The sequence below is a fragment of the Prunus mume genome, linkage group LG2 (assembly GCF_029339155.1).
Source record: "Prunus mume cultivar Tortuosa linkage group LG2, ASM2933915v1, whole genome shotgun sequence".
Classification (NCBI taxonomy): Eukaryota; Viridiplantae; Streptophyta; class Magnoliopsida; order Rosales; family Rosaceae; genus Prunus; species Prunus mume.
The window spans coordinates 8,230,178-8,244,353 of record NC_142699.1 but is presented as its reverse complement, the minus strand read 5'-3'; the positions used below and the strand labels follow the sequence as shown (position 1 = coordinate 8,244,353).

The 14,176-nt window shown below is 36.8% G+C and overlaps 3 protein-coding genes across 5 annotated transcripts; 2 read left to right on the top strand and 1 right to left on the bottom strand.

Annotated features, from left to right (window-relative positions):
- Positions 1 to 1,851: 1,851 nt before the first annotated feature.
- Positions 1,852 to 3,089, bottom strand: LOC103319698 (ethylene-responsive transcription factor SHINE 2-like). Its single transcript, XM_008221270.3, has 2 exons — positions 2,898 to 3,089; positions 1,852 to 2,695 (listed from the first exon to the last, which is right to left on the bottom strand). The coding sequence occupies exons 1-2, from the start codon at positions 2,975 to 2,977 to the stop codon at positions 2,104 to 2,106; spliced, it is 672 nt and encodes a 223-aa protein (XP_008219492.2). The 5' UTR covers positions 2,978 to 3,089; the 3' UTR covers positions 1,852 to 2,103.
- Positions 3,090 to 4,257: 1,168 nt separating this feature from the next.
- LOC103319699 (phospholipase D alpha 1-like) lies at positions 4,258 to 8,384 on the top strand. Its single transcript, XM_008221271.2, has 4 exons — positions 4,258 to 4,425; positions 5,676 to 5,732; positions 5,818 to 7,657; positions 7,807 to 8,384. Exons 1-4 carry the CDS (start codon positions 4,336 to 4,338, stop codon positions 8,238 to 8,240), a joined length of 2,421 nt encoding a protein of 806 aa, XP_008219493.2. The 5' UTR covers positions 4,258 to 4,335; the 3' UTR covers positions 8,241 to 8,384.
- Positions 8,385 to 9,391: 1,007 nt separating this feature from the next.
- On the top strand, positions 9,392 to 14,176 carry LOC103319700 (uncharacterized). Of its 3 annotated transcripts, none has more exons than XM_008221272.2 (6): positions 9,392 to 9,681; positions 9,905 to 10,033; positions 11,472 to 11,731; positions 13,446 to 13,530; positions 13,792 to 13,858; positions 13,945 to 14,176. In XM_008221272.2, the coding sequence occupies exons 2-6, from the start codon at positions 9,978 to 9,980 to the stop codon at positions 13,996 to 13,998; spliced, it is 522 nt and encodes a 173-aa protein (XP_008219494.2). In that variant the 5' UTR covers positions 9,392 to 9,681; positions 9,905 to 9,977; the 3' UTR covers positions 13,999 to 14,176. The 3 variants fall into 3 exon arrangements, with proteins under 3 accessions (XP_008219494.2, XP_008219495.2, XP_088901389.1); XM_008221273.3 differs by having other exon boundaries at positions 9,396 to 9,681; positions 11,467 to 11,731; XM_089045263.1 differs by lacking the exons at positions 9,392 to 9,681; positions 9,905 to 10,033 and adding an exon at positions 10,258 to 10,837 and having other exon boundaries at positions 11,467 to 11,731.

Below are 14,176 nucleotides of genomic sequence, written 5' to 3'. Positions count from 1 at the left end.
TTCAAAGCCTAATTGTCAGATCCATTAATCACTACCCATGTTTGAATCTTCAGGAATAAACTGAAATTGCATGAGCTTCTACTTAGAGTCCTTTAATTCCTTATTAGCAAAAAAAAATTCTTCCAAGGTTTCAGTTCTCTTTTCTTTGATGGGTTTCAATATTGTTTTCCTCCAGGATCCAAGGAGTTCCATATGGATTTCATTTCATAGCAAAATTAATGTCCATGAAGATGAAAATGAAAATGCAGCTTATTTCGCTTTTGGGTTTTGTCGGAAACTAAAATTAATTTGGCAAAAATCAAATTGTCCAAAGGGTTTCTTTCACTGTAATGAACGATAATCAGAACTAAAAATCTTCTATATGTCACTGTCACTGTCACATCCACCATCAACTGCCCCATTTGATAATCACATGCCCCGAAATTAATCCTGCAATGAAAACTTGTCCCTTCTCTCTCTCTCTCTCTCAGAGTCTCAGATAGCAAGTGTCTGTAGATGAAGGGCTTTTAGTCTCCTTGATGTATGGAGCATTGATCACCCAACTACTGAGAGGGCTTTCTCTTCACGATTAGGTCAGTTTCACATTCATGGCCTCTCAATCGTACGGACACTAAAGGAGCAACTCATGTGGTCTCAGTTCGTTGTAATTCACACCACAAGACGTGTTCCTCCTATTTTTCTCCCTCTTGGAAGCTCTACATCTATTTATCTTCTGGTCCAACAATACTCTAATTTGTTATTACTTCTTGAATTATTGGCAGTAAGTTAACTTCAAAATCATTCTGCTTACATTCACGACGAGAATTCAATTCCGGTTCTGCGATTTTCATGAACTAAAGTAATCCAACTTGATATGATTTTTTTTTTGTGATCAAAGATCTCTCAAATTGAGGAAAGTTTAAGGAAATATTAAAGTTGGGTTTTTTTTTTCATTCAAATTAAAAATAAGTTCAAGAGAGGATTTGGTATGATTTGATATGTGATGTCTGCTAAGTTGATGCTGATTCTATTGATGTGGAAACAAAGCATGATGGGTATGTGAAAATTGCTTAAACAATCAAGAGATGTTCTTTTCAATATAATTAAGCATAATCAAGTATAAGTTTCTTTTTCATTCCAAAAATTTCATTCATTTCATGTTCTAGGCATGCAGCATAGCACGGAACTACCATGATGGTGAGCACTTTTATGGTAATAATAATATATTATTATTATACCTTTTTGTGAGTGTCTTTGAGATAGGCATGCCCGCAACATCTAATATAAAAAAGTATATAAATTCTATATGATGCATTAAAACAAAACAAAAAATATAGGTTGGCATGTCCTAGGTTCGAATTTACTGAGAAATAAAATGTCAGGTTTTTTTTCGTTTGTTGTTGGAATATAATACGAAATTCCAATTGCTGTGTTTTTTTTTCTGCCTGAAAACTCTCACTGTAATTTATACAGCAATCATCTGAGACACACGACGACACCTAGTGGAGAATCAAGATATTATGACAGTCCTAGGATTTGGCCAAAAAGATAAAATAAACATTCCTATATATGGAAAATATCAAGTATATTTGTCAAATTATTTTTACTATTTTTCTATTTTTGAATTTGTCTGTAAAAGGATGCATGTACGGCCCAATGTTACTGTGTTTTTATTGTTTCATTAAAAAAAAAAAAAAAATTTAAAAAACCACACCAGAACAGTAACATGGTATGATGCTATCAGCATTTTGTCTTTTCTCATCATATTTGGGTCATTAATACAAGATAAAGTGAAAGTATAATTATTATATTTACCAAATTGGCAAGTAAACAAGTTATAAATTATAAAGTATGCTGAAATGAACCAAATCCGCAGAAAGAGATGAGCTTAGTTATCTACATTTTACTATTTCAAGACAAGTATTTGCTACAACCAACCACAAACCTTGACCAGCATCTACAAATGGTTTTAATTTAATTAGTCTTTATACAATTTTCCCAGTTACCAGTCACAACACAAGAGTGAGGTGGCATTTTATGATTTGATATACTACTGCTATGCTTAACTTCAAGGACTGATTAAAGGCTAGGAATTGAAGCAGCTGGTTGGTTCCTAACTTCCCTTTAAATAATATTTCCTTCTTGAACATTACTTGTTGTTGAAGGAATTGGATAATTCCAATTAAGTAACTCTTCTATCATCTGCATTGCAAGCTTATCCTCTTCATCCTGATCTGCTTCACTCATTCCAGCCTCAATCAATCCCACCATTGATGAACTCGTCGATGACGAAAAGGATGAGGAGGATGAGGAGGAGGATGAAGAGCACATGGATCCATGATGATCAGAAATGTGTTTCTTTTTCTTCCCAAGCTCGATCCTCATGACCCAATTGGAGCTTGCCCGTGATCCGGCAGGGCGCTTCTGCCACACCCCAATGTGAGAATTGTCATTGTCAAGCCTCAGGCAAGTGAGGGAGGGAGATGGGTCTTTGCAGCATTTTCTGAGCTTGGAGTTGAGCAGCTCTGAAAGTGCCTTGGGAGACCATGGAGAGTCTTGGTCAGTGGGCTTTGTGTCTTGACCAGAGCTGTTGTTGTTATTTGAAGTGGGGAAATTGGTCTTGGCATTTTGTCCATTCATCAATATGGCTGCTTGGTCATATGCTCTTGCTGCTGCCTCTGCTGTCTCAAATGTCCCTAGCCACACCCTCCTCTTACTAAATAATAATCACAAACAACAACAAAAACCAAAGAGAAATCAAGAAAGATCAAAATCTTTGCAGATAGAAAAATCATAATTAATATGCAGATAGTCTCACATGTTACGCTATGAAGTTATCATATTCTTTCCATTGTTAGAGAGTCTGATATGTTTTGTTGTTAGACGGTTGGAAAAGTGTAAATGTATGGTGGACTTACAGTAAAGGGTGGCGAATTTCTGACACCCAAGAGCCCCACTGGCGCTGCCTCACTCCTCTGAACTTTCTGGACTGTACCATGTTATTAAAATTCAGAGAGAGAGAGAGAGATAGAGAGTTTTCAGAGACGGGATTTTAAGTATGCATAATATTGGGTGGATATCAAAGAGATGAAGAGAGTTTTATGTACAATGTGGAAATTTATAAGAACTGTCGGTGGCTTGCTTTGGTCGGAAAGTCTCTATGTAGTACAGAGTGCAATAAAGTTTTCACCTGCACAACACAAAACCATTATAACACAACCCTCAGGTTCTTGACAACTGGAACCAAAGGAAAAATGAGCATCCTGTTATGCCCCTCTCTTCTGCCCACCCAAAAGAAAAGCATTTATTATTTCCACTATTTACACAACAGTTATCTTTTCTTCACACCCCCAATTTTTTTTTTCTTTTTTCCTCGGATGAGCATTAAGGTGTGTTTGGTTAGAGGTTGACTCAAAAGACTCTTGTGGATTTGTTATTTACTCTGCTAGGACCACAGGGGTCTCTAAATTATTGACCTTTTGATGTCTAAATTTATTGCTGGTGTTGAATTTTCTGACTATTATCATGTAGCATGGGTTGAATTATTGAAAACTTTTTTACATGATTGGCTTAACACTCTATTTTTCAGACCTATCATGCTGATTTGTAAACTGCAACTGAATAAATAATCTGATGAGCAAGAGGCTGCTTTTTTTCCGGTCCATTTCTTTTAATCTTTCAAGCAAAAGAATAACGTGATCATCTTAGATTTACCAATATGTCAAATTTCGATTATCTAATGGGGTATGATATAACTCAGTTGGTTTATATCTTCCACCTTCATTCATATGGGCAAAGGTTCGAAATCCCCAGGTACCCAATGAATTTGTGTACCCCCCTCCCTCAATCACTTATACTCAAAAAACAAAATAAACTTACCAATCAATTAGTATTTGAACGCACCATGGCATGTTACATAGATTGAATTGGTTTGTGATGTCTTGGGAAGGCACCATGGAAGCAAATGTGGAACAGATTCTAGCTTGACTTCTCTGCAGATACATCCCTTCCTTCGTATACAAAATCAACGAGATTCCTCTTCCACTTTTCTCTTTCTACATGTATAATAATTTGATTCATTCCAAACCCTAACAAGCTACCAAATTTTCTCCAACAAAGTCAGCTTTTTGTGCAATACCATTTACATCTCCCAAGTATTCCTTGAAAGTTTTGTTTCATTTTATATGTTGCTTTAACTTTTCCTTGAAGCTATAAATATATATATATATATATGCTTTTATATGTATATATACGTGCATGCTAATATCTTTGTTGTTTTCGTTTTTCTGTAGCTCTCTCTCTCTCTTTCTGTTTGAGCAAATTTCCAAGAGTTTTAGTGAGAGAAGGTGAAATTCAATGCCGCGTTTGCTTCATGGGACACTTTTGGCAACGATATATGAGGTTGACAGGCTATACAGTGGATGTGGGCTCCACTTATTGTGGAAGGTAAGCCATTTTTTTTTCTTTAACATGAACTGAAAACTTTTTAGTTTTGTTCCTATTTCTTTCAGCAAGTTTTGTTGTGACATTTATTTGTTGTTTTATGTTACAATCCATATAAAGTGATCATACTTTTAAGGGAAAAGAAGGTATAAACTGACCAAGGAAAAATGCTTACTTTTTCTTTTTCTCAGAATCATGGTAAGCCATGTAAAGGGGAAATTTCAAAAGTGATAGCCTAAACAATAAATGATATGGTTGTAAAGATTTTTATCTGATTTTTTTTTTCTTTTGGGGTAGAAAATGGTTGTAAAGTTGTAGAGAGAGGTTTGGACCAAAAACAGAAAAAAAAGTTATGGAGTTATGAGGCGGAAAATATATCTATCCCAACTAGAAAAACTTACTTGCAACGAGATAGCACTTCCCATGTGTCATTGCGTTTTTGGTCTAGGATAGAAAAAGTATTATCCTCGTTGCATGAAAGTGTTTCTCCCAACCCAACTACTGGCAATAAAGCCTCAAATGACTTTTCTAAGGGTGCTTTTAGAACAATCATGCAAAAATCTGAATTAGAAAGACAATAGTGGCTCATTTAATTAGAAAGAAAATGCGAGCTTGAAGTTTTGTTTGACTTGTGTATCGGTGATCTCAAATACCATACAATCTATTAGTTTGTTATGTGTTTCTCTCTTTGTAGGCTTGATTGCTCATAAACTTTGATACATCTGATATTTTCATCCAACGAAAATTTCTATTTGCATATGATTTACATCTGGATATTTTTAAAGAAGCTTATGAAATCCCTGACTAAATTATAAAATCACTTTCCCCAAGTTGTCACCAACCAACCATATCTCCAAGAATTTGTTAAACTCTGTTTCTCTTTCTGAAACTATGGAGCATAGCGCTAATGACAAAGTCCTAACAAGATTCTGATGGAAAATACATATCATTTGTAACTTGAAATCTTCTTTTAACTCCTGCAAAAATGAAGAGATGTCCTGTGAGGTGCATCATCTTTGATCAGTTTAGCCATGCAAATTAATCTGCTGAACTTAACTTTTGTTTGCACAAATTTTACTGTCATGCCAAAGTACCATGCATAGTGTCTAATTGAAACTGTTTTGTTTGTTTTTTTTTAAACCATCTTTCAATGGTAAAAGTGTCTGTACAATTTGTGGTTTTTCTTTTCTGGTGAAGTGTTCTTGCCCTGATTATTTTTTTCCCTTACTTTTGACTCTGTCGTTGCACAAAAGTCACCTAAAATCTTTGTAGCTCAAATCAAGAAGTTGGTGCTGTGCGGCCCTAAACAGGTATATTATTAACGTCAATCTCATTTTCCTCCAAACTACTGATCAATCTATTTCTGTGCATAAATTTACCTTAAATATTTTGTAGATTGTTGGATCCAAACTCTATGCAACAGTTGATCTAGATAAGGCCAGGGTTGGCCGGACCAGAATGGTAAACGATCCCAACAATCCCAAATGGAGGGAAGACTTTCACATCTACTGTGCTCATAATATCTCAAGCCTTATATTCACTGTCAAAAGTAACGATCTGATTGGGGCAACTCTGATTGGAAGAGCTTATATACCTGTTGAAGAAATAATCAAGGGTTATGCGGTGGACAGATGGCTTGAAATATTTGATGAAGATGGAAATCCCATCTATGGAAATTCTAGAATTCATGTCAAGTTGCAATTTTCCAGTGTTAAAGATGACTTCCATTGGTCTCTGGGGATTAAAAGTCCCAAGTACGATGGTGTTCCTTGGACATTTTTCAATCAAAGAGAGGGTTGCAGGGTTACACTATACCAAGATTCCCATGTCCCGAATGATTTTATCAGTCACATCCCTATGTATGAGCCCCAGAGATGCTGGGAGGACATCTTTGATGCGATCACTAATGCAAGGCACTTCATTTACATAACCGGGTGGTCTGTGTACACTGAAATAACCTTGTTGAGGGACCCGAGTAGGCGAAAAGATGACATTACACTAGGGGAGCTTCTTAAGAGGAAGGCAAATGAGGGTGTTTCAGTTCTTTTGCTTGTTTGGGATGACAGAACTTCTGTTGAGGAACTGAAGAAGGATGGTTTGATGACAACCCATGATCAAGGAACCGAAGAATACTTTCTAAACACGAAAGTGCATTGCTTCTTATGCCCCCGGAACCCTGATGTTGGAAAAAGCATAATTCAGGGTTTTCAGACTGCAACAATGTTCACTCACCATCAGAAGACAATTGTAGTTGACAGTGAGATGCCTGGAGGAGAATCCCAAAAAAGAAGGATTGTGAGTTTTGTTGGGGGTATTGATCTTTGTGATGGAAGATATGATACGCCAAAACATCCCTTGTTTGCAACTCTAGACACAACTCACAAGAAGGATTTCCATCAGCCAAACTTTGCTGGCTCTTCGATTAGGAAAGGCGGTCCAAGGGAGCCCTGGCATGATATTCATTGCAAACTGGAAGGGCCTGTTGCTTGGGATGTCTTGTACAACTTTGAGCAGAGGTGGAAAAAGCAAGTTGGTGAAAGGTTCTTAATTTCACTAGGCAAGCTTGAAGAAATCACAGTTCACCCACTAAAAAATATGTTCTCAAATGTCAAGGAGTCATGGAATGTTCAGTTGTTCAGATCTATTGACAATGGGGCTGCTTTTGGCTTTCCTGAGAAACCTCTGGAAGCAACACAGCTGGGCCTTGTGAGTGGGAAGAATAACATCATAGACAGAAGCATTCAAGATGCATATATCCACGCCATTCGTCGTGCCAAAAACTTCATTTACATAGAGAATCAGTACTTCCTTGGAAGCTCATTTGGCTGGAAATCAAAAGACATTAAGGATGAGGATATTAATGCTTTGCATCTTATACCAAAGGAGCTCTCACTAAAGATTGTTAGTAAAATTGAATCAGGGGAGAGGTTCACTGTCTACATTGTTGTCCCAATGTGGCCAGAAGGTATACCTGAGAGTGCTTCTGTTCAAGCTATATTGGATTGGCAAAGAAGGACAATGGAGATGATGTATACTGATATCTCTGAAGCCCTTCAGAGAAGGGGTTCAAATGAACACCCCAAGGACTATCTGGCATTCTTCTGCCTAGGCAACCGGCAAATGGAGAAGGATGGAGAATATAAACCTCCAGAGACTCCAGAGCCAGACACTGATTATAAAAGAGCTCAGCAGGCCCGGCGTTTCATGATTTACGTGCATTCAAAAATGATGATAGGTAAGTCATAACTGTAGAGTTCCGTCATGTTTGAATGTGAAATTTTCCCTAGCAACATAACATATTAGATATATTGTAAGAGAATATTTATCATGTTCAAAATTTCGAATACATAATAATGAAAGTCTGCTAACATGTGCCTGTTTCAGTTGATGATGAATACATAATCATTGGATCTGCCAACATAAACCAAAGGTCCATGGATGGATCAAGGGACTCAGAGATTGCTATGGGGGCATTCCAGCCTGAACATTTAGCTACCACAGACCCAGCTAGGGGTCAAATCTATGCTTTCAGGTTATCAATATGGTTTGAGCATCTTAGAGTGCCTGACAACTCCTTCGCGCATCCAGAATCTTTGGAATGTGTCCGAAGAGTAAATCAGATTGCCGAAAAAAACTGGGATCTCTACTCAAGCGCCACACTTCATCAAGACCTTCCAGGTCACCTTCTTCGCTACCCTGTTGAAGTAAGCAAGACTGGAGATCTAACAACACTGCCAGGCTTCGAACATTTCCCTGATACCAAGGCTCGAATTTTCGGTAATAAATCTGAGTACCTTCCTCCAATCCTCACAACCTAGCAGTTGGATCTGCTCAAGATGTGTTATTACTAAATGCCTAATCTGGATGTAAATTCCTACTAGTCATTAACAACATTGTTAAGTCCCTGAATTGTACAAAACATATGCAAATTATTATCCAAATAAAAGTTTAATGTTCATCAACTATGATCCTGCATTGCTTTTCTTAACAACAAAGTCCAAAAATGTCCTTCCTTTTTCCAGTTCCTCCTGTTCAATCATGCAAATCTAAGAGACAACCAGCCATCAAAATGCCCACCTTCACCACTGTAGGCCCAGCCACAGCTCCATCATCATCACCATCCTCCAATACATGAATCATTGCTCTCATTAAAACCTCATTTAATTGCTTCTAAGCTTGTATTCAAAATGTAGGACCCAGTCCAAAAAAGCCAGGCAAACAAGGATAAGATTGCTGATCTAACTGTAGAGTCAGTGGTCATGGTCTCATTGTTTTGGATATGCATTCTCTCAGATACCTTATAATTTCAAATTAAGGGTTTGCCTGGGAGCATTTGTCAAAATGTTGGCAGAGGCTGTTTGTTGCAGATGGTTTCTTGCATATGATGGTCAACACAATGGACAAGAAAGCATGGGAGGTCTTTATCTTAGAAACCATAAAATTTAGGAAACTGATAAAATAACACATACTTCTACTCCCCCAGTGATTTACAGATCAAACAGACAGAAAAATCTCACATTTTGCTATGTGTCACATACACAAACTTTTGACTTCCTCTCTTGAATTTCAATATTTGGACATATCATTTAATATACCTGAGAGGTGCTTTTCATAAGGGCATATAGAATTATAGATTAGTTGATACTTTCTTTTGCCTTATCCACTTCAAGGGTTAAAGTCAATGTCCTGGTTCATTCAAATCTTTAGTATATAATATATCATATCCAATGCTGGAGCAACCAAGAAAAAAGTAATTGTACATATCCACAGCAAACCCACAATGGGTTGGCAATCAAATAATTGAGTTATTGCTACAATCAACTAAAACCAATATAAAAAAGGATCTAAATATACAACAACAATAATGATCCAAAAAAAACTAGATGGATTATGAGAGCATGATTGATGGATTCCATCAAAACCACCATGGACCCCCCAACACCAACACAAATCAAAAATTTCATACAAGTGGTTGTAACCTACAAGAAGAAAATAGAAAGAATAAAAAAAAAACCCCAAAGCAACCTTTGGTTTTGCCTCCTTCCTCCCAATAAATAAAGTAATAATCCTTCCATCACAAAACACATAAAATTAGTGAGAATAATTAGAGAGAGAGAAGAGGGAGTTTTTAAAGAAAGAAAGAAGAACGAAGGGTGCCCCTTTGGTTGAATCAGAAGACAACCAGAGGGCCAGCTTTTCCATGAAGGAGAGAAGAAACTGACCTTACCCAATTGCCCATCCAACCATGCCATCTATCAGGTCCATTATTATAAAGAAAATTAATTCGAAAATAAAAACTTGTTTTTTTAATTGAAAGTGGTTGTAACTTGTATTTCCTTTCTCTGATTTCAATTTCCCTTTTTTTTTTTCTTGGGAATCAAACAGAGCATGAATATTTGTGATTGTGTTTGAATTTGGCTGAAATTAAATTGGTGTTTATCTGAGTGCTCTGTTGCCAGCTCTAATTGTATGCATTACGCAGGATCGTGAGGTGTGTTTCTCTCCTTCGTGGATTTAGCGTATCGGTGGACAAGTTTAAGCTTGGCCGCGTCTAGATGAAAAGCTGTAGATATCTTCCGTCTTGGGTCTCTGCCATTTTCACATGCATGGGGTGAGTTTTTTTCTTAATCCTTTCTCTCTCGCTCTTTTTTTCTTTAAAAAGAAAAAGTTGTGGCCTTTGTTTGTTTTATGAGACAATTAAGGGAAATGAAGAAGAAAAGTTGAAAACTTGGATTGTTTTTTGTGAATTTTCTCAGCAACCAAACAGAGGGGATTTTGCTGTAAATGTCGGGTTGTTGGGAGAAGCAATGAAATAAGAATAATAAAAGTGAGACTTCACTCTGAGAATGATATTTTCTTTTCCTATTATTGAGACTAGAAATCCAAATCTGAGCTCAAATTGGACATGCAACTACTTGGTGTAGTTAAATCGATTTTGCTGGTTCTGGGATGCTGACATCACTGGTGAAAAAACAAAGATCCAAAAGTGCAATATTTTGTTTTTGTTTTTGTTTCTTTTACCCTTAGCTTTCTGGATGACCAAGCAGGGACTTGAGGTTTTCGTCTGTAGCTCAAGCTTGTTCCTTTAACTTTGTTTTGGAATCTTTGTACTCGGGTTTGCTTGTTTGTTAAGCGAGCTTGAACTGAGTGAACAGGGAAACGTGTTGGTGGCTTTTTTATTTGCCATTCTTTGCTTCAAGCCTTAGGCAGTTGGTAATTGTATTCTTAGGGGTTTCCCTTTGGATGGAATTCTATAGAAAATATGTATTCTAGGTGTTGTTTGTTGTCCCAGACGGAGAGATGCTTTGGGAAGAAACCCTGCTGTTCATTTTTTGTATTCACTGGTGCTTGTTTTCGAGCTTTTATGGCTCTACTTACGGAGAAATTCAAAAGGAAATGCGAGGCACTTTTCAGTGTAAGGGAGAATATTTTCTTTCTTTTTCTTACCTAAAATTTAATTCTAATGAATTTCTCCAGGGAATGACCATGCCTTGTCCTTATTTTAAGTTTTTCATAATTGAGTATTGAGTACTGTGGTCTTTGTAGAACTTGGATCTGGTGGTGTGAGTTTGAGTGGCTAAGTTATTTTCTTATGTTTTAATTTGATACCTAGGTTTGTTACAAATGGTGGATTTGATACCACTGATATTTTGGTTATAGAGAATCAATGATGAGTTGCATTTGCATCAGTTTCTTCCTTAAGGTTCTGTCTATTTTACCCAAAAAAGAAAGCTAGATTTGATTATCATTGGAAATTTCGGTAATTGGAAGATTGTACAGTTTTAAATCATGGGAAAGTGTACGCAATTGGGCTTGTACTGTTTCCTATTTTCTTTGTTTCTGGAGTGTGGGTACTTAGGGGGGGTCCCAAAGAACTTTAGGATGCAAACTATGTACGCCCATGTAGTATTATTAATTTTCAATTTGTTTTTTTCTTGTTACAGTTTTTCATAAATCCTGGCTCCAAGACTGGGAATCAAGTTGATAGGTATCATACTATTACTAATCATTTTTTTGTGGTTACTTAAACCTAATTTGTAACAGAGCAGAGGCTGTCTTGGATGCTGTACTCGTACCCAACCCCGACTACTTATTGCGGTCGATGAGCCATCAAACAGACTGAGAATTCAAGGTCGATCGGCGAGGAAAAATAGCATATCAGAGGACTTCTGGAGCACTAGCACTATGGAAATGGAGAACAGTGGAGTCCAGTCCCAGAAAAGCATCTCGTCGGTCAGCACTTCAAACCTCGTTGATTCCCATGGTACTTCTGGCAGCACAAGCAATACACCTGAATTTGTAAATCATGGTAAGTCACATGAAATAACCTCTCTATTTCTCTCTCTGGTATGAACTTGCCCTTTAGTCACTCATTGAAACTGTCTTTGATGTTGTATGTTTATTTTGCCCTTGTCATATTGTGCTGTTTGAGTCACCTACTTCATTCTAATTTATTTAGTATAGCCCAAGGATTGAAATATCGGCCGATATATCGGTATTTTCAACCGTCGACACCGATACTAGGGGGTAAGGCCATATCTTCTCCTGTATCGACGATATATCCCTGGTAAGTGCGATATCCCCGATATTTCCCGATACCCATAATAGAACCCAAAAAAAATTCAGAAGTTTTGAAGGCAATTGAAGCAAATTGAAACACAAAAATAGCTAATCTTTGTCCAGAACCCTATAATTTATTAATATGAAGAATCTATGCACAGTCCATTGCCCACATACCTCAAATCCATCTGAAGAGGAACACAGCGATCAGTTTTGGATCTATGAGCATAGGAACTAGACCTAGTACTCAAATGAATCTTATGATGGCTATGGTTATATCATGTCTGATTCTAGTGGAACTAGATATAGAGTTCAAGATGATAAAACAAATTATGGACCTACTAGTTGGTTAATCCTAACTATTCCATATATGGGAGGATAATAGGGGTCTTAAGAAAGACCCATGTTCAAACATGGTTTACAAACTGCTCGGGTTACATGACTTGGTATGACTATTGTATGAATCCAGATGATTGTTCCTCATTATTTGAACCTCATAGGAGCTCTTCATTGATGTAGATGGACACTTATCTAAATTGTAATCCAATGTTTAAACAAACTATGGATTTATGCATGGTTTATTCATTCTAATTAACATTTTATTTTCAAAATTTTCATTAACGCACATTACATACCATTTATATTTCATCCTATGTGTATCTTATTATTAGTAAATTTTGAGTTTTATTTGTTCAATACATTCTTTGATAATGTACATAACATCTATGAATGTTTTACACCAAAATTATGTGTTCCAATGCCTATATCTGTCATTTTTGTTGATTTTTTCCCGATACCTAAAACGATAACGATATATCCCCCGAAATATCCGTAAATTGGAGGCCCGATATTATTTGCACGGCCGATATTTTAATCCTTGGTATAGCCAAATAGATATGGCCCAGCCAATCTTGGGACTAGGTGGTTCTGATAACCTTGCTTTGGGTAAGTAGTCAGAGAAAGAGCTACCTGTTGGTTGTATGGTTTCATCCATCTCAAGAATTTTACCACTGTTTTCAAATGTGAAAATGCTCTTAAATACAGAAAACATATAACTGGGAGTAGCTTCTTGTACTTTTTATGGGTTTTTCCCGTATGGCTGCTATCCATGTATGTTTTATTTGTCTTCAACAACAAAAGAGAAGACAACGGTGGATATTCAGGAAAGCTTGATTACATAACCATTTTATTTCCTATCTTCATTGTTTTTATTGATTTTAATGTTTTATCTGTGAAAACTTAAGTTTGGTGTGGTGTTGATGTTTGTGTCATTTGATCAATTTTTGTAATCTTTTAGACCTGCAAAGTGAAAGCAATGGGTGATGATAGGTTTTGTGGTGCTTTTCTGAAACTTTTTTGGCTGAACTTACGTCCAGAGTCATAATCATTGTTCGACAATGCCTTTAATTCCAATTATTCTAGCAAACTAAATTTTTAACTGGTGAAAATTTTAATGGGCTCAGGTCTTTTACTCTGGAATCAGACAAGGAGTCAGTGGCTTGCAAATAGGTCTCAACACCAGACGCAACTTCGAGAACCTAGAATAAGGTGAATTTCTGTATTGCCTATGATACTAGAAGTATTTAATCGTCGTAGGGCCATGTTACATTCGAGTAGGAATACGTGCCCTGATTTAGCAACTTAACTATTTACTAATTTTCACTTGATTTTAGCTTTCTCTTGTTTGCACCTTGGATTGCACTAGATACACAGCCTATGCAAGTTTTTGTCCCTTGCAGTTCTATTAGCATTTTTCACATTTCCAGCATCCATAATATATACCAATGATCCAACTACTGTGTTTTGTAGTTGGAATGCCACTTATGAGAGTTTACTTAGTACCAACAAGCCGTTTCGCCAGCCGATCCCTCTCCCTGTAAGTTGACTTGGCTCCACTTGTTTCCTCTGCTGGTATTTGCTTCTGCAACCTCTTTGGTTCTGACTGTTGAATTTAAATGACAGGAAATGATCGATTTTCTTGTTGATATATGGGAGCAAGAGGGTTTGTACGATTGATCCAGCAAAGCCTGAAAAACTTTCTTTTCTTTAGCTTTTCTTGCCCAGCTTTGTAAATTTACGCAAGTCTTTAAATCTTTGATATTGATGCTTGCTTACATATCAATTGCGATGTTAGATACATTTGAGCTTTTTTATGGCTAAGTGCCCCAAAAATACACCTGGCTTTTCTGATTAA